Below are 21541 nucleotides of genomic sequence, written 5' to 3'. Positions count from 1 at the left end.
AACCCGTTTGCTCCCAACGCTTTAATAGCGGCTGACAGCGCTCGTTTGCTCCTCAACGTCGCCCCGCGTAATAGGGGTTTCAGTGTGCCTAGAAATGAGTGGTTAATTGATTCTCAGTCACCCCCATAGGGCGGCCGGATTATAATGATTTGAAAAATGTTTTTCTGGCCGATTAATGCAGTATCGGCTGGATAATTGTGAAACAATGGCCTTTGTTTTTACATAGCCTATGGGTGCGCCCTCACATGCCGGTAAACACGTGGGGCCAGAACAACACCTCCATGGATTTACCAACGGCCATGCAATGTTGATCCCGGGATCATCTCGTGGATATTGGTGAACACAAGGAGACATGATTTCACCAGTATGTAGAAATGTAACCTTAGACACTATGCAAAATAAATGAACAGAATCCATGAAAACAGAAAAGCATCAGAACAGCGGATATATGAACCCAGCCTACAGGTATGGCCACACACTGCAGATATGTGGCCAGCTGTCCCAATCCTGCAGAAATATCAGTGATTATTGTTAAAGCAATTAACTCTTGTGTATATTCACTCTTCTGGAGATTGGGAGGCCTCTGTAAACACTGCTTTATGCTATTGCTTTGTCAAGAAAATGGAGCCTTGTCCTGCAGTAAACCGTAACCTCTTTACTTCTCTTCAGCTTCGACAAGGTCAGTACAGGTTATCTTCTCTGTGAGCTGGTATAACGGAATGCCTGCTGCTTCTTATTGTGAAAGTAACGTCTGTCGCTTTTTAAGTCGGTGAATTTTCGTTGCCTTCCGCCAGTGTATGAATGGTAATTTTTTTTTTCCTTTTGGGTTTTTGGTCTTCCTCTTCCTGTCTGTCGTGTCATATCCCAGTTTCATCTCACCTCCTTTTGTCTTGTCTGTGTACAACGGTACAAAGGGCGTCTCATCAATTTCGGTGGTCGTAAATGTGGCGGCTGCCTCACGTCACACATTTTCCTTCATAATCCACATGTAGATATTGATCAGCTGAAGCTCATTTTGAGGTTGGTTGGAACCCCTGAGTCAGAGCTCCTGCAGAAAATCTCCTCGGAGGCTGTGAGTGTGTTTAATATGTCACAATAGATATTAAGCATATACCGCAACCTTAGCTGCAACACACAAGCCTTGATGTTGATTTGACATTCAGATATTACTAATCAATTGTATGGATGTTCTGCCATTTAATGAGATTTCAATATTACTGCATCTACATTTCATAAATATTCCAAATTCTGTTGTTTTATAACAATGGTGGGGAACCTTCGGCCCTCCAACTACGATTCCCATCATGCCTAGACAGCCTTTGCAGGCATGATGGGAATTCAGTTTTGCAACAGCAGGAGGGCCGAAGGTTCCCCATCCCTGTTTTAGAATATTCGCCTATGAATACTTCCTAAAGTAACATTCGGCCTAACAGTGTTATGGGCTGTAGTGACACCATAATAAATGCACTGGGTATTATAGAGATATAACACAAGTATTTAAGGGTATTAATCACATTTGTTCCATATTCATTGAATCACACACAGTATTCCTGCATGCCCATCAGTCGTCCCTTAAACCCATGAGGACTTATAGGAAATGGTCATCAAACCGAATTTTGTTGTGAATAGTGATTAAAAAAAAAAAAAAATCAGTTCTTTATTAATATAACAATTTTTTTAGAAGAGATGCAATAAATTTAATTCAGCTCAGTTTTTTTCAAACACCTGTGTTTTTCTGGTGGAAAGCCAGCTTTCTGGGTTCTTCAGCTAAAGAATACCTAGAAATCTTTATGCATAAGTACAAATTTGCCTCTCCCCATGACCACGGTGAGAGGCGGGACCAGCCTCGGAAGCACCAGCAGAAGGCAACTTCCCCTGAGTTGTGATGACGGCAGAACTGCACATGTTTAACACAGCTGTGCATCATAGTTATTGGTCATGATTTCATTAAAGGCGTTGTCCCCTCTCCCTCTTTTTAGGTCAGGCCCACCGCATCCCGCTGTCACTTGCTGGTTCAGCGTGGGGGGGGGGGGGGAACAAAGATGGGACCCAGCGGCGCTGGGCTGCATGAGCTTAGCGCTGCTGTTTCTTCATCCGACATTACACATGCCTCCAGGAACAATCGGAGCTCTGGAGACATTTGGCATGATAGAGGGAGACATAGTAAAAGTAAAAACATACTTACCAGCTCCCAACCACATGTCACTGCCCGACCACTACTATTATAGCTGAGAGTGGTGGTCAGGATCCTTGGCAACCTTTGTGGAGACCAAGGATGCTGCTTCATCTGCTCAGAGGAGAAGGGACCTCTGTTCATGTGACCAGTGGGTGTCCAAATGGATGGACCTCCAGTCATTAAATATTTATTGCCTTTAGAGAGACCCTTCAAGCTTGAGATCTCTGATACACTGAATATGTAGAAAAAAAAACTAATTAAGGCTGAGTTCAGTAATTTTGGCCGGTAGTTTTACTAAAACCAAGAGTGGAAGTAAATATAGAAAAACTATAAGAGGAAGATTGCACTTTTTGGTGTTTCCCCACCACTGGTTTTGGTAAAAATACAGGATAAAAAAAAAATAAACGAGCATAGCTTATTAAATTTGGTTTCGTGATCACTTCCTTTAAGTAGTTTGCAGTTTTCCCAACCTTGCATGCAAGTTATGTGCTAGTGTATATAGAAGGAAAATGTGTGATTTATCATCCAGAGAGACCGAATGCAGACAATGGCTTTATTTCATCTTGGAGTATTTGCAACCTGATGCTTTAGCATGGCTAATATAATCCTTGGACCTCAATGGGTGCATGGTGTGCTGTTTTTTTATTTTTACTTATTTATTTTTTTGCAAGTCATGCGCTATTGAGAGAACTAATGTAAACATTTTGAATTGCATCCCTGATATTGCACTGTGTTCTGCTTATAAAGCCCTTGACAAGGCTCATAAGATATTAATCAGCTGCAACAGATAATGCGACTGACTGGAACACCTCCAATATATCTCATTAACAGGATGCCTAGCCATGAGGTGAGAGAGCAAGGATGGGGGTCACCACTTGCCAGTAATTTAGAGCTCCTCATTAAAGTCTACCTCATATATTGACATCATCTTTTTGAGTGCACTCGTTTGCTATGCATGTGGTGTATGTTTTATAGTGCGTTTAAAAAAAATAAAATTTAATGAGTAAACTAAAATCCTCTCTACTGATTGCCAGATACTAAAACAAACATATTTTTTTTCTTGTTATGTTTCAGTTTTTTGATTGTAACTTTTCTCTTTCTTTCATTATTAGTACATTATTATGGGGGCAGCCATCTTGTCAGTGCTGCTAACAGCATTTAAAGATGTAATTTTGCAGCAAGCTCCATGGGCATAGGCACCGTAAGCTGGATATAGTCCTGTTCATTAGAGTGAGAGATGTATCTAGGCATGCGCCGTGACCTGAGAGGAGGACATTTTGCAGGGAGGGGGCAGCCAAGCTTAGAACAGAAAGTGTGGGCTTAATATTAAGTCAAGTGCACAGGATGAAAACGGAAAGAATTTAGGAATCTTCTTTTTTTTATACTCTAAAAAAAAGTAAAATGGAAAATAGTTTTGTTTTTTTTTAAACCAAAAAAATCCAAGACTAATGCTACATCACAGAGTTATAAGAAAGATGTTACAGAATTTTTATTTTGTTGTATGTATTGCATGTATTTGCTAAAAAAAGAAAGGCCAGGAGTTGACTAGCGTTTTTATATTTAAAAGGACCAAACAATAAGTCATTTGGAGCCTGTCACATCTACAGAAAACCATATCCTGTAGAAGAGAACAGTGACAAATAAAAATGAACATAGAACGTCATCAGCAGAAAAAGAACACTTGGTACATCTAGTCCGTCCTTTAAAGTGTCACGGTCATTATTAGGGATGAGCAAATTTACAGTAGGAACAAAGGTAAGAGCTTTGTTCCTACCAGCCTTCTGCTCATCAGTCTGCAGGGCTTTTAAGTGTGCTCTGCTCCGTGCTGCTCCTCCCCAGGTGCTGGGAAAAGATAGAACCTGTCCTGGGAAACCTCCTAGTTTCCCAGGACTAGATCCATCTTTTTACCAGCACCTGGGGAGGAGCAGCATGGAGCGGAGCACACTTCAAAGCTGTGCCTCCCGATGAGAGGAATACAAATAGGAACAAAGCGATTCGCTTTATTCCTACTGTAAGTTCACTCATTCCTAGTTGTATAAAAAAAACTTTTATCGGCCCCAGTCTGTGTCGATTAAGAGACTTCCTCATAAACTTACATTATCAGTCCTCTCCCGGCTCATTCTCGTGATCGGTCAGGGTCTGAGCACTCAAACTCGGAACCATCAAAACTTTTGACTTTGTCTCGCTGACAAAGACCATGACACTTAAAGTAATGCCTTTCTTATTTTCTTAAACCTATATCTATCCTGAGATCAGTAAGGAAGTACTTAAAGGGCAGACTAGATGGACCCAGTGTACTTTTTCTGCCGACAGTCTTATATGTTTCATTTTCTGTTGACACATTTCCTGTAACTTGTTGAAATACCTTTTACTTGTCAGTGTTGTTTTGTATGGGGTATGGTTTGGCCCACGGGTGCTGGCGGCCTAGAGAAGGGTGTCGGGAGTAGCTACAGGATGGGTGGAGGAGTCTGATCTGCTGGGGGAAGAGGGAGCCAGCGGCTGCTAGGTGAGTGGTGTATTTCGGGTGGTGTAGGGCCGCTAGCTCCAGGGATTCTCTTTTAAACCGGCTCTGCACCTGACCAATGGAGTGTAAAAACCAATGAAAAAGATTTACATTGTTCCCTATGCTCAGCTCTATTCTCAAACTGCTCGGTTCTGGAACAGCGGCAAGTCCTGGGCCAGGGCTATGTGCTGTAATGGTGCTGATCCCAGCTCGGCAATCCATTGCTCTGGGCTCTAAACAGCCCTTAGTAATGAATCGCTAATCTCCTTGATCTGTGCAGTATGTATATACTACATAGATCTCTGTGAGAGATCAGTATGGTTAAAATAGAAGTCCCCCGTGGGGACTTCAAATTACAGTGCAAAAAAAAAAGTGTTTTTTTTATTAATAAAAAATTCCCATTCCATAACTCGCCCCCCTTTTCCCATTTTATAAATAAAAAAATAAACATATTTGGTATCGCCACTCGTGTAATTGCCAAAACTATAAAATTACTCCATTCCTGATCTTGCATGGTAAACAGTGTAAGTGCAAAATTGCTGATCTTTAGTTACACCGAATGCAGAAAAATTGTAATAAAAAGCAGTCAAAAAGTCACATATGTGCAAGCTACTGACAAAGTACATATCATGGTGCAAAAAATGACACCTCACACAGCCCCATAGAGCAAACGCTATAGTAGTGTTATAAAGATGGTCATAGAGCAAGTTTAAGAACATTCCTTTTTTTTGTTAAAGCTGTTAAATAAAAAAGTTATATAAGTTGCCTATCGTTGTAATCGTACTAACTTGAGGAGCATATATAGAATAAGTCAGTTTCAGCATAATGGCATAAACACGAAAACCCCTTGAAAAATTTTTGTGTTTTCACCGCATGTTTTATGGAAAAATTAAGTCTGCCATTGCAAAGTACAATTGGTGTCTCAAAAAATAAGGCCTCATGTATGTCTGTAGATAAAAAGATTCACGTGCTATGGCCTTTGAAACGCAAGGAGGAAGAAACAAAGTTGGCCTGGTCATCAAAGGGTTAATTTCTGTTTGACCAGGGTTGTTGGAAGCAGTTTTTGATTCCAGGGTCCAGTGACACAGGCCATGGTGTTAATTTCAGCAAGGCATCTGTACAGGGTTGTTGTGTGGTAGTGTAGCGATGGTTTCCCTTATCAAAAAAGGGGAAATAAAAGATCCTAAACTGTTTTCCCTGCAGCAGGCATGGGGTACAGTTTGGCTATCTTTTGCACAATTTAGGTTTTTTCATGCCACAATGGTCACTTTCGCTTAGCATGTACTTGAGCAAGCTTAGACCCCCTTTGAAAAGTACAAGCTACTTATCCACTGAAAGAAGTTGTCTGGGATATATTCCTCTGCAAACACTTGATTTAGGTAATTTATTAGTGGTTGAATCTTAAAAAAGTGGTTGTATTTGGGGGTCACTGCATGGGGGGCATTGAGTATTGTCACGGAAGTAGAGGAAACACTATCAGAAAGCTGATTCTGGGCATTATACTTTTGTATATGGGGGTATGATACACACACACACACACACACATATGTTCTCTGATATTTTATGTGTGTGTATATATGTGTGTGTGTGTGTGTATATGTATATATATATATATATATATATATATATATATATATATATATATATATATACACACGCACACAGAGTGGTGCCTTGGATTACGAGCATAATTCGTTTCCGGACCGTGCTTGTAGTCCAAATCCACTCTTAAATGCAGACAATTGGTTCCACATACCAAAAATAATGATTTTTTTTAATTCTGAATAACGTAGTAGAGATGAAACAAATAATGAGAAACGGCTGACTATGTGATGCTGTAAGTTACTGTACAGTATAGCAACCAGCATGTGGTGTATGATGTATAGTAAGGGCATCAACCTGAAAAACAGCTGCAGTTTGTAGATACAGGATGGAGCTGCAAATCCTCATAATGCAGTAGTGTAGTACAACAGGCTAGAATAGAGAAGCAGGGCTGCTGTCAGAGGTCTGTGTGGTCACATGACAGCAATGGGGAAGGGAGGTGTGTTCAGCATGGACCAATTAGGAAGTGAGAATCTGAGCTGAGCCTTAGGACAGTGATAGAAACTTCTGTGAATGGCTGAGTGTAAGTGCAGACACATTATAGCAGCAGTGTGTATAGCTGAGTGTTAGTGCAGGCACATTATAGCAGCAGTGTGTATACCTGAGTGTTAGTGCAGGCACATTATAGCAGGAATGGAGAGGATGGGAACAACAAGGGCTGACAGAGACTGCAAGGAGCATTAATGAATGAGCAGGACCTATGTGGGCACAGTATAGCAGCACTCTCTGTCCGGGGAGAGAGGTTACAGCTATGGAGAGCTTACCAAAAAGTAATCAAATAACAAATATCACCACAGTGCTCAGGAGTCAGGAGAACCCGATGATTACGCCGTGGCGCTGGTAAGCTTCATTCCTGTATGAAGACTCTCACTCTTCACAGAACGTAAGATGACGACCAAACGTCTTGCTACGTTTCGGGGATCCGCCCCCTTTCTCAAGCTTTCTCAGCTTAGCAAGATGTTTTGGTCGTCATCTTACGTTCTGTGAAGAGTGAGAGTCTTCAGACAGGAATGGAGCTTACCAGCGCCAAGGCGTAATCATCGGGTTCTCCTGAGCACTGTGGTGATATTTGTTATTTGATTACTTTTTGAGAAATTGTTATTGCAAATGAAAAAAACAACAAACAAAGATTTATTCTGAGAGATTTACGTGTCCTGGTTTTTTGCTATTTGATGTTTAAGTATCCCAGAGAGGCGGCTGGGTTCGGGACTGTTCACACACAGTGCTATTAGGCACATGTGGATTTTTTTGGATGGAGCGCTTACCTCCACAGTCCTGTCCCCTGATGTAAGCCCACGCCTGAAGTGGATCTGCTATGATTTGAAAGGTGAGGGAGACTTCCTGGGTCAGAGTACAGTGCTGTAGACTACGCCGTCCCCCTCTTTCCCTCTCACCCAGTACAGGGATCTCTTAAACCAAAGCAATGCTCTTACACCAAGTTACAATTTTGAAAAACTGTGAGCTCTCCTTGCAAAACACTCTTAATCCAAGATACTCTTAAACCAAGGTATCACTGTATATAATTTTTTTTATAATTTTTTTTCCCCCCCCCAACCCCATATTTAGGAGGAGCCCCTACAGCAGGGGTAGGGAACCTTGGCTCTCCAGCTGTTGCAAATCTACTAATCAGGCATGATAGGAGTTGTAGTGAACACAGCCTAGAATGGTAATAGAGCAATTTTAAACACATTTAGTTTTTTTTTTTTTTTTTAAAGGTTTAAATTTTTTAAAAGCAGTTAAAGTTATATAAGTTGCCTATCATACTGACTTGAGGACTGGCTAGATAACATGTCAGTTTTACCACAGGGTGAATGGCGTAAACAGAAATGAAAAAATATTTTTTTTTTTCAATTTCACCACGCAAATAATTTGAGGACGGAAGGGGTTAAAATCTGGAACATCTGTGGCACAAAAGATTCACTGGGAATCCAGTCACAGTGAGTTAGGGCCCTATTCCACCGGATGATTATCGTTTGCATAATCGTTAACGATTAACAATCTCAAACGACCGCTATTGCGAAAGACCTGAAAACGTTCACTCATTTCCATGGAACGATAATCGTTACTTATGATCGTAATTGCGATCGTTTTTTCTTCGCTATTTATTCGCTATTGCGTTCGTATCTATTGCAAACGACCGAACAATGTCTTATTCAATGTGAACGATTAACGAACGTTTTGTGAACGAGCAACGATAAAAATAGGTCCAGGTCTTATAAAGCGATCAACGATTTCTCGTTGGGTCGTTAATCGTTAACTGCATTTCAACCGAACGATTATCGTTTAGATTCGAACGATTTAACGATAATCTGAACGATAATCGTCCGGTGGAATAGGGCCCTTATGCTACTGGCAGCCAGAGCTTCTTACCTGCTGCGTCTCCTCACTGCTGGCTATAGACACTCTACACTAGCCCTTTAATTTAACCCTAACACTGAAAGACATTCTCTTACACTAAACCTAACTAACTTCCCCATCTAACACCCTACACCTAACAGTGCTTGTCCTAAAGCAATTTAAAGCGTAACTGTCATTTCAGGGTCATTTTTCTGCATCAACAGTACGAGCGATTTTAAGAAACTCTGTAATAGGTTTTATGTACTAAAAGAGTTTCCTTCTGTACTATAAAAGCAATCTCCCAGCCTCCCCCCTCACATCAGATGAAGCAGGATTTCTGTCTCCATTATGTGGCTATGGAGAGGGGAGGGGCTGTTAGGAGTGACTGAGCACGGAGGATTTCTGCAAAGCACAACACCCTGCAATCTTCTCTCAGTAAGTTCATAGATAAGCACTGACCTTTCTGACACCTGAATTTAGCGTTTTAGGTGCCCAGAGAGTCTACAAACAGCTGACCTTCATGTCACCTCTTCCTGCTCCCTCATCTCCCTCAGCCCCTCCCCCCTTCATAGGCTTACAATGGAGAGAGCAGAGCCCGTCTTCACTGGCTTCTCTGTAATGAAGACATGTTTGCCTGATAATGCACAGATAAGAAGTCGGGGGGGGGGGGGGGGGAGGCTGGGAGATTGCTTCTTGAGTACAGAATGAGGCTTTTTTGGCTGATAATAACTATTACAGAGTTTCTTAAAATCGCTTATACTACTGATTTCTTCAATAAAAAAAAAACATGACAGTTACGCTTTAACACAATTTTACACAAGGGGAGGGGGGAATACACAGAGAGGGTGCTTGAATGGTGTAGTCATAACTCATCATGGGGTAAAAACATCTTTGCCTATTTGCACAGAGGCATCAATATCTAACATATTTGTAAATCACTTTATTAAAGAAAAAAAAGTTTTCTGAGTGTAATTGGAAACTATAACATTAGCCACAAGGTGTCGCTGTTTCTGCTCCTCTGCCTGTTGTCAATACATGTTTTTCTATGACAACTTGCAGAGATTGGATAAAATACAGAAAGTGGGGGACGGGACATTCAGAGCTCTGTGCTCTCCTGTGCTGTCAATCACAGTGCAGTGAGTCCAGCAGCAGACTTCTTGTAGCAGCTTTCAAAGACCACTGGAAATGTTTTTGTTTTTGTATTGTGACTTTAGTGCTTTCCATCAGTCATGTCTAATTTCATGCGCTTTTTTACCGACCTTTATGAAAATCCTCTGCAAAATGCATCATCTTTCTTTTTAACATTAAAACAACACATTTTTTGCTTAAATTTTGCTATTTTTTGGCATCGTTATCATTATTTTAAAATTTTTACTCAAACTGTCAGCGTTGTTACATTTTTGGCACAATGTGGCTAAGCTTGTGGTAAAATCTTAGCAAAAATGGGATGAATATTACCGTGGCGTGTGTAATTGTGTTACAATAACAGCTCTCTGCAAAATTGGGGCAAAATTTGTGTTATTTTAACATAAATTGTAAAGTTTCAGTAAATACATTTAGTGTTATAGCAATGCATTACTGAATATAATTCAGGCATAGAACAGTGAGATAAATACATATACATCCTATACAAATTATAGGATGAAATAATCATGTATTATTGCTATGCCTGGGGCGTAGCTTTCGAGCTGGCAGCACTTTCTAACTGCACTATGATGCACTAAGAATGTCCCACCTGCACTTCTTTCATTTGGTCCAAGCCCTGCAGTTGTCAATGACTAAGATGTGTATGTATTATCAGAAAATAGCATTGTTTAAATGTTTTTATGGTAAACATATTTTTGGTGACAGTGCAGTCTATGGTAGTTCCGTCGACTGCTTGCTTTTGCAGACTCTGTAGCTGCATTGTAAGTGTAAGACAATACAAACTTTAGGCAGTTTGGTCAACTATTCACTTTAGAAGAGGACTGCGTATCTGAGTTTTGACATGAGCAGAATCTTAGGTACCCTAAAGTGTGCTTGCTAAATCAAATGTTAGATAAATGCAAAATACCTCATCACTGTAGTGGAGTGAATGAGGACCAGGAGAGGAATCGGGGAGCTGTTAGTGGGAGTAACAGGAGATCTCAAAGGCAAGTATGTGGGGGAAGATTTACACAGTGTTGAGTTTCAGATTTACCTGATTTCCCATAGTCAATTGGGGTGCAGCTTTGAATTTTAGGCCAGACTATATTAAAAGGGAAAAAATCATGAATAAGTGGAGCGTAAATTAGTTGCTCTGTTGTTATTCTTACATAGATTTGTGTGTTTAGTGTTTTTATGTACGTGTATATCAGTGTGTATTGCCATAGTATATAGTTCTTCATCCTCTTCAGGCCTGTATTTTATGTTCATTCTGCTCTTGGTAGTTTGAGTGCCGATGCCCCTGGGAACGGGGAGGGGTAAGTATTAGGCTGTGTTTACATACTGCATTTTTTTTTAAATAAATGCAATGTGGAAACATAACCGCCAAGGTTAATCAATATGCTGCAGCAAGTCCAGGTCCCACCTGCAGTTCAAGTGCATGCAGTGGCCACAGCCGCAAGCGCAACAGGGAAGAGTGCCGCTCTATTAAATATTATTTTGTGATTATTATTATTTTTTTGTTTTTTTTAAAGATAATTGCATCCTGATAACTATATTCCATTTATTGGGCTGCATGGACCCCTGTATTAAAAAAAAAAATAGTTATAGGGTTATGGGTGTGTTTTTTTTCCCTCTTTTTTTTTCAATTAAAAAATACTTAATTGGGTGGTTATGGAATGGGGGGGGGGGGTTATTTTCCTTTGTAGGGTCACACTTATTTTCAATAAGCAAACAACAGTAGCCCTGTAACATTGTGGTGGGAAGAGCCATTTATTTTAGCTCTCCACACCATAATAGTACTAGCCTGCTACAACCCCGAACCAGGAGCGTAATTTTTTTTTTATTTTTATTCTCCGGGGCTACCGGCAGCCGCCTTCCCAATAACCCTGTGCTAATTACTGTCATTTTTATAGGCTATACTGGCTATAGGACAGCTTCCACTACTGTAAAGTGAGCAAAACCATAAATCAGAGCAATTTTTTTTTTATTGCAATAAAAATTCCCCCATACCCCTTGTTGATTATTTTATTAAAAAAAAAATATCCATTAGTCATCGAAATTGTCCAGGATACTGGTATCTGAAAAAAAACTAAAAGAAGGGATGAAAAAAAACCCCAAAAACCTAAGCCAAATAGACTTGTGAATTGCTGGTGGGAGCTAAACTTCCAAGTCCTGCCAGGTCCTTAGCATCTGGCCCCAAAAAAGTTACAAACTTCCCCACTTAACCCCCGTTCAGGGCAACACAGTATTCCCACCCCATAAACTGTTCAGAGCCTAGTGCCTATACAGTCAGCATGGGTACTAGGCCATAAACGGTATGTGGGGAGGGATACACTATGGCATTGGACCCTAATAAGTGCAATACAGTATCCCTACCCTATGCTTTCACAGTCTAGTGAGTAGGTGGGTAAAAAAAAAGTTTCTCCATAGATTCCATCCCCTGCTGGGTGTTGCACTATGGCTTTACTCCATTTATCTATTTAATTGTTCAGTAGTACATAAGAGTTTGTATAAGGTGCGGAAGGGTTTTGATTTTAGTGATAGTGAAATTTACTCGTTTCTGCCTTTGCACTTAGTGCATGTTTTTTCCCCCTCGTTTGTAACAGGCCCGAAATTATATCCAGTCACTGCCATACATGCCGAAGATGAATTTTGAAGATGTTTTTCTGGGAGCCAATCCTCAAGGTGTGTTCATAATGTTAGACCATCTTTTTTAATGGGGCATTATTTCCACCATCCGTCTTGTCCTCTACCACTTATAGCGAGTTTACACAGAGAGATTTATCTGACAGATTTTTTTAAGCCAAAGCCCGGAATGGATTTGAAAAGAGGATAGATCCCAGTCATTCCTTTATGACCTGTTCTCTGTTTATAGTCTGTTCCTGGCTTTGGCTTCAAAGATCTGTCGGATACATCTCTTGGTGTAAAGGCACCATAAGACATAACACCAAACCTTTCCTTTCCAAATTTTCTACTCAGCTGTGGATCTACTTGAGAAAATGCTCGTTCTGGACACAGACAAGAGGATTACAGCAACAGAGGCCTTAGCCCACCCATACTTTGCTCAGTACCATGACCCAGATGATGAACCAGTAGCGGACCCTTATGACCAAAGCTTTGAGAGCCGTGAACTTGATATTGAAGAATGGAAAAGTAAGTGCTGGCAAAAGCTGTCTTTTGTTGTGAACCTTATTGTCCTGTTTTGTTTTTTTTTGTGTGTTTTTTAAACTTTCATTTTTTAAAAGAGTAAATTTTGATACAACTTTCATACATGTTTTTTCCTCTGTTAGGGTGGATTTACATGTACCACATTTAAGACTGTTTTCATGATGGCAGTTTCGCACATAGAAATCAGTATTGCAGTGGGAACGTGGTCTTATTAGATCTCTGGAGGGATAAAACTATTAGATCCTTTTGATTTATATCCTATTTATCTGCTTTTGTTCGGAGTATTTAAAAAAAATGTTTATTTGTATTCCTGCTATATTTGGCCTTAATATAATTTCCAAATAGAAACATAGAAGATTGTCGGCAGAAAAAGACCACTGGGTCCATCTAGTCTGCCCTTTTAATATTCCTATTCTTATTATCTTAGGATAGATATGCGTTTATCCCAGGCAGGTTCAAATTCTGTTGTTGTAGATTTACCAACCACATCTGCTGGAAGTTTGTTCCAAGTATCTACTACTCTTTCAGTAAAGTAATATTTTCTCATGTTGCTTCTGACCTTTCCCCCAACTAACCTCTCACTGTGTCCTCTTGTTATAGAAACATTATGTTGTTTCTAGAAACAAGTATTTTATTAGCTGTTTCTGTTGCTGCATTTTTGCAACCTTTACAGAACTATCACTTTAAGGGTGCCTTCACATGTACCGTCTTGCTGCTTATGTATCGCTGCAAGTTTCTCGCACATAAATCCACAGTGATACTGATTACTATAAAGTCGATGTATGTGTATTCTCGCTGCGTGTTTGGTCCGATTTTTACATGCGAGTTTTGATTTTCACATGATTTTCACAGGAGAGTTTAACACCACAAAAAGCGCAGCTACTTTCGTGCGTGTTTTGTGCGATAAATACGCAGCTATACGGTATGTGTGAAGGCACCGTAAAGAGGAACTCCAGTGATTTTTTTTTTCCTCTCAAATCAACTGGTTTCAGAAAGTTATATAGATTTGGAAATAATTTCTATTTAAAAAATCTCCAGTCTTCCAGTACTTATCAGTTGATGTATGTTCTGCAGGAAGTGGTGTATTCTTTTCAGTCTGACACGGTGCTCTCTGCTGCCACCTCTGTCCATCTCAGGGACTGTCTAGAGCAGGAACGAATCCCCATAGAAAACCTTTCCTGCATTGAACAGTTCCTGACATAGAGGTGGCGGCAGAGAGCACTGTCAGACTGGAGAGAATACACCACTTCCTTCAGGACATGCAGCAGCTGGTAAGTATTGGAAGACTGCAGATTTTTAAATAGAAGCAAATTACAAGTCTATAAAACTTTTTGACCACCATTAGAGAGTCATTTTAAAAAAGTAGATGTAGACAGACAGGAGTAGGACCTATAAGATAAAATGCATATAGTTTTCTATACTGTGTATCAGTCACTATTTTCCTAATACCATGTGTCTGATGTGACACTATAGTTTATTTATTCTTAGCCCAAACCTGTTACAAGCTACTGTTCCTAAAATACTAATGACAAGAGCAATTCAGCTGTAAAAACATGGCACGTCGTGTGCACAGCCTGGCAGCTAGATGATTCTAACATACACAACTTTTTACTTGTGAGCACACCTATAGAGTTACTGCAATCATGTGACTTTATTTCATGCATATTCATAATCTTGGATGTTACCGTATGATTCTTCCTTTACCTTCTCTTTCACATAAAGGGAACGATTATTCAAAAAAAATTTGGTAAAACTGAAGGGGCTTTAAATTTACATCACTGGTGAAAAGTCACAGTAAATAAGCAGTAGGATTTAACATTAACAACTGGTATTACAATATCCCTGTAATCCTATAATTCTTTACATGTGTTTGTTAGCCGTTATGGCCCTTAGATGCCATAAGGGGAATCATACATTTATCAGAGTTCAACCTATAAAATGTGTGTAAAAATCTTTAGGACCCGTTCACACATCCGTAACCTTGTCCACAATTGCAGAAGCACAGTTAGGGTGGGTCCACATTGAGGAATTCTTGCGGATAAACCCAGCGGAATTCCGCCGGCTGTACCCGCTCACGGACGCGCGCCTTTCCGCCAGCATGATAGACACCATTCTATGAGCCGGCTGTTTACGCATCCCGCCGAAAGAATTGACATGTCAGTTCTTTTGGCGGAATCAGCCGGCCCATAAATTGGTGTCTATAGAGCCGGCAGAAAGGCGCGCGTCCGTGAGCGGGTACAGCCGGCAGAACTCCACTGAGTTTATCCGCGAGAATTCCTCAATGTGAACCCACCCTTACGGACAAATTGTGAATATCAATCTGTAACCGCAGTTTGCGTGGACCCATTGATTAAAATGGATCACTGCCTCTACAGGTATGTAGCTACCTCCAAACCACCGGTGCTGCAGCGTTGTAGAGGTCTTCATGCCATATCAGGTTCCGGGGGTCTTCTGGTGCCGGTATTTTGAAGAACTACTTTTATTGCTAGGGCGAGGAGTCAGTCTAGTGTGGCCTAGTGTGTCCATGTCCTAGGCCTGCTGCGTCTCTCTCCCAGCCACCATCCAGCCCAGGGATATGCTGAAAGTCAATGGTGGCGGAGAGAGAGGCGCCACAGGCCTAGGACACATGTGTTCTAGTCCACACCAATTAACTACCCACCACACCACAGCAATAAAAGTTTTTCTTCAAAATACCGGCTTCGGGAGGAAAGGCCAACCCCCATGCCGGTACAAAGTCACTTTAAAATCCACAGTTATGTTTTGTTTTGTTTTTTTTGTTTTTTTTATAATTTTGTGGATTTTAATTTTAATTGAACACAGCATGGTATCCAGTACACACCCTGTAGGTGACTTTAGACTGCTTTTTTTCCTACAGCATATGTAGATTTTTTTTTTTTCTTCTTTCATTAAGCCCCTACTGTATCTGCTGTATATTTTCCACATGAAAAAGGCAGAGCACTGCCCACCTTCTCGTAAATGATTGACAGCAGGGGCCTGCCTGAAGATACAGCAGCGGCTGGAGAGCTAGGTGGGCTCTGACAGTATCACACCCTTTGACACTGTCAGCACAGAATAAAGATGCTTTCTACCAGACTTTGCTTTTTATCTGACCGACTCCTTTAAGTTCATCAGTACATTTTTGCACTTTTCCAAAAGTTGGTGTAAATCACTTTATGCTGTATAACTTCACTATTAACATTCATATAACTAAATAAAAAAAAGCTTTTTTCCCCCAAGAAAGCATTCGATTGAATAATGGTCAATAAGTGATTTGCATCTCTCTTACCTAGTGTGTCTCTTATGCTTCCACGCACAGGTTTAACCTATGAAGAAGTCCTTTGCTTCGTACCACCTCCACTAGACTCCGACGAAATGGAATCTTGAAAGAACTGCCACATAGGTGTTTGCCGCTGTGAAGATGATGATGGACATCTGTTTCAGCTCCCATCTATTATACAAAGTGCCTATCAGATTGTGGATCTGAGTGATTTGCGTATATACATCTCTATTCGTATTTTTCTTTAACTGGGGAGAGTTAGTTATTACGGAATTTAACTACAGCTGCATGTGCCCCCAGATACCTCTCACTTACACAAGCATTGTGCTCCAGCCTCTGCACAAGGGTCCGTACCACAGTGTTGTGAAAGGAACGGTCTAAAACTTCCTTTATGTCTTATCATTTGTGGTCTATGTGCTGGAAGAAAAAGCCTTATGCGGGATTACTTGTCTTTGTGTTTGTAAAGGATTGCTGATTTAATGAATGGTGGTGTGGATATTTTTCACCTCACATAATAAATTATTTTACTATGTGAAATGATATATATATATAAATATAAATACATATATAAAATACACATTTATATATTCTTATCCCTAATCTCCTCCAAAATCAATCTCTTTCTAGAAGACTGTTTCTGAAGGGATCCTGCAATGGTAACTAATACAACATTAGCTTCTTGTTTTCAAGTTTTGGTTCTGATTCACATCTATCTGTGCAAATCCATATGTGACCTAGCTTATCTTTCATGTGATAAATGTAGTTGTCCACAGTGTACCTGATGTCCACATGCAATGGATCTCTCCGCAGTAAATGCCCAGCTAAATCCACATATTGTACCTGTGGATTTTGTTGCTGATTTGCCATAGATTGCACCCTATTATTACAAAGGGTGAAATCCAGGATGAGAATGTTGCATAAAATTTGCACCATATGTCAAGCTATGAGATATATATACATATTTTGTTTTTCAGTGTCTATATGACTGCTACTGTATATTGCTGCAGATTTTCTGTCGGGAAATTCAGAAGGAATATCTGCAGTATTTCTACTATGTGTGAACATAGCCTTAATGCTAAAGAAGTTACCCAGTTAGGTAAAATACATGGTGAATAATCTACTTCCTGGAGACTAACAATTTGTTACATATTTGTCATTAAGATATCAGCCTTCTTCCCTCAGTTTTGAGGCTACTTGTGCTGAAGACACAGAAAACTGTGTGTGAGCTGTTCTCTCTGTCTCTCCCCCCCTCTTTTCTGAGACGGCACATGTAAACCGTTTCACTGGTCAGCTGTTTCTGCACTTTGTAATGATGGGAAGATTAATTTGAGTTGCTTGTGGACCTCACTGCGATTATCCCTCCTGGCTTCACAGAGTGCAGATACAGCTGGCCAGGGATCCTGTTTACAACAGGAGAGGGAGATGGGGTGAACAGCTGACACACAGTTTTCTGTGTCTTCAGCAGAAGGCAGCAGGCTCAGAACTGAGGGAAGGAGACTAAATAGATAACAAGTATGGAAGGAATTGTTTGCCTCCAGGAAGGGGATTATTCCTTATGTATTTTACCTAACTGGAGAACCCATTTAAAGAAACTACCAGCAGTAGTCTGCCGCAGTCTAAAACCCTGTGCCCTATTTATTACTCTATCGTACAGCGAGCTCTGGCATCGTTTAGGGTAAAATCATCAACGACTTGACGATCATACATGGGAAAACTAAAAATGCAATCTGTTCCAGTATAAAGTATGATTTTATAACATGTGACTGCAATACTCTAGAATTGTTCGTTTACTTCTATACACTTCCTTGTACTGTTCATATAATGTGGTGATTTGCCGAAACTGTTGTGTTTACTCCAAGAAATATTGCTATTTGCTAGATTTGTTCTGTGGGACAAATGGCAAAACCTGTCAGTGTTACTTATTAAGGGAAATCAAAAGGTTTTGCCTAGATTAGTTCCATTTTTGCAAGAATCTGTTTGAACACTCAGTGGTCTTGCTAGCGTGGGGACAGTTGTTATGTAACATCTCATCTTCTAACAAAACTTTAGTAATTGTCACATTGAAGGATTCTGCCTCATTTAAGGGCCTAGGGGTGCGTTGCTTTTTAGGGTAATTCCCAGCTGGAAAGCTTTCACACATGGCTGTAATACGGCCACATTTTAGCAATTATTTTGTTAACGTAACAGGCAAAAACCCACTGTGATGTATTAAACAGAACATAGATCTTTTTAGGGTTTTTTAATATGCAAGATCAGTTCTGGTGAATCGCCAGGGATCAAGGTATTGTCTGTTTTCATAACTAAAATAGAAGTGAATGGAGACATGCATGGCCAAGTCCATTAGTTCTCTGCTTAGATGCAGCGGCCATTGGTCATCTCGTAGGACAGAATGGTGGTCAGCACATTGACATTTCTGTCATGACTGTGAGTCCTGGAGGTAGGAGCCACATCTAACAGACATTATCTATAATGGGAATAGTCCTCCTATACAGATGCTAAAGTTGCAGCTGTTCTAGTCCTTTGAAACTGGTTTAAGCCCTGTGAATTAAAGCCAGTTGTGACTGCACTTAATGTGATTTCCTCCTAAGAGGACCCAGATTGGCGTTAATCATTATCATCATCATCATCACTACAGCTGGAGTTGTGAATTTTCACTGAGCTCTACTGAATAGCTACAAAAGACAAAAAAAACAAACACGGGATATGGAAGAAATAGCCTTTATTAAATTGTTCTTGCCTGTAATTCAATTTTGCCTATAGAGAATATTTTTCTAGTCATTATAACAGTATTGTAGTAAGTTGATATTTTTAGTCCTTAAGTCCCTATCATCATCATCATCATGTAAAGGTTTCTAATGATGCCCCTATTTACACTGTTCTTTGCGGCTTTGTGCTTTATGTTAATTACTGGTGGAGGGTCATCTGAGTGGGTATCGATCCTGAAGAGTCATCCGGTCTGGTCCATTATGCGGCTACGTTTGTCGTAATTAGGTCCCACAGGCCTAATATGTAAGGGCCTTTTAGACGAGGCGATAATCATCTGATTGGGGCAGTTATTACAATCTTTAAAAAAGGAGCCATCACTGGCATCTGTTCGCCAGACGATTGCCAACAATGATGTAGGTAACTGCCCACAGGAACAATTGCTGTATTGCCTTGCACTGACAATTTTTGCAGTGGCCACCTTATAAGCACCCTTACTGCCTGTGGGACATCAGTCATGGGGGTGGTGCCTTGTGGCATATTAGATTGTGTTCACACATGGCATTTTTCATGCCTTTTTTATGCAATTTTTTGCCTTGATTTTCCCATTTTGTTGCAAATTGTGGAATTGCAATAAAATTACAGAATTTTTGCAGCAATTTTATCCAAAGTGCAGCAAAAATGGCTGATTTTACAGCAATGATGCAATTTACAAGATAATTGCTGCATAAACGCAACAAAGGAGCCACGTGTAAACACATCCTTAAAAGATCAGACTGCATGACTTCTAAAGTGCATAACCCCACCCAGATAAGACTTCGTCGGTAACTGACACTCACTACTTTATGGTATTGTTTTGTACTTTACGGTACAAGGGACATGTGTAGACAGGAACATCTTTAGAAATAGTGGGTGTAACGCCATGGTGGTAGTTTTAGGGGCCAACAATGTGAAAAAAGGTGCCCCCCCCCCCCCCTTTTTTTTTTTTAATTCACAAAATTATAAATTACTTATTTAAAACTATCCCTTTTGACTACAGTGACCTCCTAAAAAATGTCAATATCCCATGCGGAGCATGTTTTTCCCCTTCTACTTGAGCTGTTCTCCAATATTTTGGTACCCAAATAGATGGGTAGTCACAAGTGCAGAAGAATGCTCCACTGAGACTGAAAAACACGAGTCCCCAAATCTTTAGGCGGACGGCTTGAGAATATCATTGAGTCAATGGGACAGGTGGAACTTCAAGCTGTCTCTGCTTGAAATTTCTGTGCATGTTCCGTATTGGGAACATACCCTTAGCTAGTAAGTCGTCTTAGGGCAAATATGGGAATTTTTACATGTTAAGGTGTAGGGCATTTGGAGAAAAAAAAAAAGATTCTGGGATAACCTCTTTTAATATGCAATAAATATATTTTATATGGGAACCTTATGAATTTGGGTTTATTTTTCTTAAGTATTAAATCTTGGTACTGATCTTCTACCTGTTTAACCTAATCATTTTTTTCTCCTATTAAACTTTTTGCTTTCGTCCTCACCTTTTTGAGGTTCCACCAATATTATGTTCCTCTTGCCCGAAACTGGGATTGAGATGTTTACAATAAACAGAACTGCTGCACTTAAGACAAATGACATGAGATGTACAGAAATTCACTTACATTATGCTATTTTCTTGGTCTCCTCTGTGATGGATTTGCCATAAATAAGCACTGGTCAAATAAATATTATTTTTAAAATGCATTTTAGCGTGTCCTCTGTTGCTAAATACTCTACAGTGATTGTGCAATGGTATGGCAGTGCAGCAGAAATCAGCAATAAAAAAAAAAGGAAATTTTAAAAATGGTCTGTCAGTTTCATTATTTTTGTTAAGGATGATCATTGTAACTTGCAAATGTAACTTTTATAATAAACTATATATATAATCAATTAATGGAGAATAAATAGCATAATGCGCAATACAAAAACAGAATTACTTTAGAGGTATGTTCACACAAGCAAAGGGAAAAAAAAGGATTCTGCCATTGCGGTCATTGGTGTTGGTTTTGATGTGGTTTTTAAAGCTCCCGTTGATTTTATTGAGCACTTCACTTTCTGTGTAGCTCTTTTTCAATTTTTTTTTTACCCTGTTTTTGACTGAAACGGTTTTGCTTCTGTGAACAGTCCTTTGGGTTCCCAACTCGGCATCCCCTTTTTCATTGGATAGGGGACAAGGTGCCCAGTGGTGGTCAGACCGCTGGGACCCTAACTGATCCTGAGAACCCAGATTAGAATTTCCCATCAATGTGGAGCTGTGGGACACAAATGTGCGTCACCACTCCACTAATTCTTTATGGGAACTGTAGATATAGCTGAAAACTATCCGCTATAAAACGATGACATGCATGTGTGTGTTCTGTAGCTCTATTTTTAGAGGATCTTATTGCCTATCGTATGAATATGGGATAACAGGTTGAGCTGGGAATGCCACTTTAAAATGAATGTGTAGATTCTTCCTCCCAACTGGAACCAGATGCTGAAAATGTTTTTATATATCCACCATGACACACGCCAGAGATTGCCCTTTGCCCTAATAGGAGAAGAAACACTAAGGGGGAGATTTATGTAAAGGTGTAAATACACAACTGGTGTAAACTGTCCACAGCAACCAATCACA

General features: G+C 40.1%; 1 protein-coding gene across 2 annotated transcripts in view; it reads left to right on the top strand.

The window, feature by feature from the left end:
- Positions 1-20628, top strand: part of LOC138793112 (mitogen-activated protein kinase 14) — a 55958-nt gene extending 35330 nt beyond the window's left edge. The window contains exons 9-12 of one of the 2 annotated variants that reach the window (XM_069971434.1): positions 2944-3023; positions 12350-12428; positions 12723-12896; positions 16228-20628. In XM_069971434.1, coding sequence (XP_069827535.1) covers positions 2944-3023; positions 12350-12428; positions 12723-12896; positions 16228-16295 — 401 coding nt within the window. In that variant the 3' untranslated portion in view covers positions 16296-20628. Of the gene's footprint in view, positions 1-992; positions 1073-2943; positions 3024-12349; positions 12429-12722; positions 12897-16227 lie in introns of both variants that reach the window. The other variant, XM_069971433.1, reaches the window with a different exon arrangement.
- The last annotated feature ends 913 nt before the right edge of the window (positions 20629-21541 follow it).

The sequence above is a fragment of the Dendropsophus ebraccatus genome, chromosome 5 (genome assembly GCF_027789765.1).
Source record: "Dendropsophus ebraccatus isolate aDenEbr1 chromosome 5, aDenEbr1.pat, whole genome shotgun sequence".
Lineage (NCBI taxonomy): Eukaryota > Metazoa > Chordata > Amphibia > Anura > Hylidae > Dendropsophus > Dendropsophus ebraccatus.
Note: the sequence above shows the minus strand (reverse complement) of the source record. Positions and strands in the feature narration are given on the sequence as shown.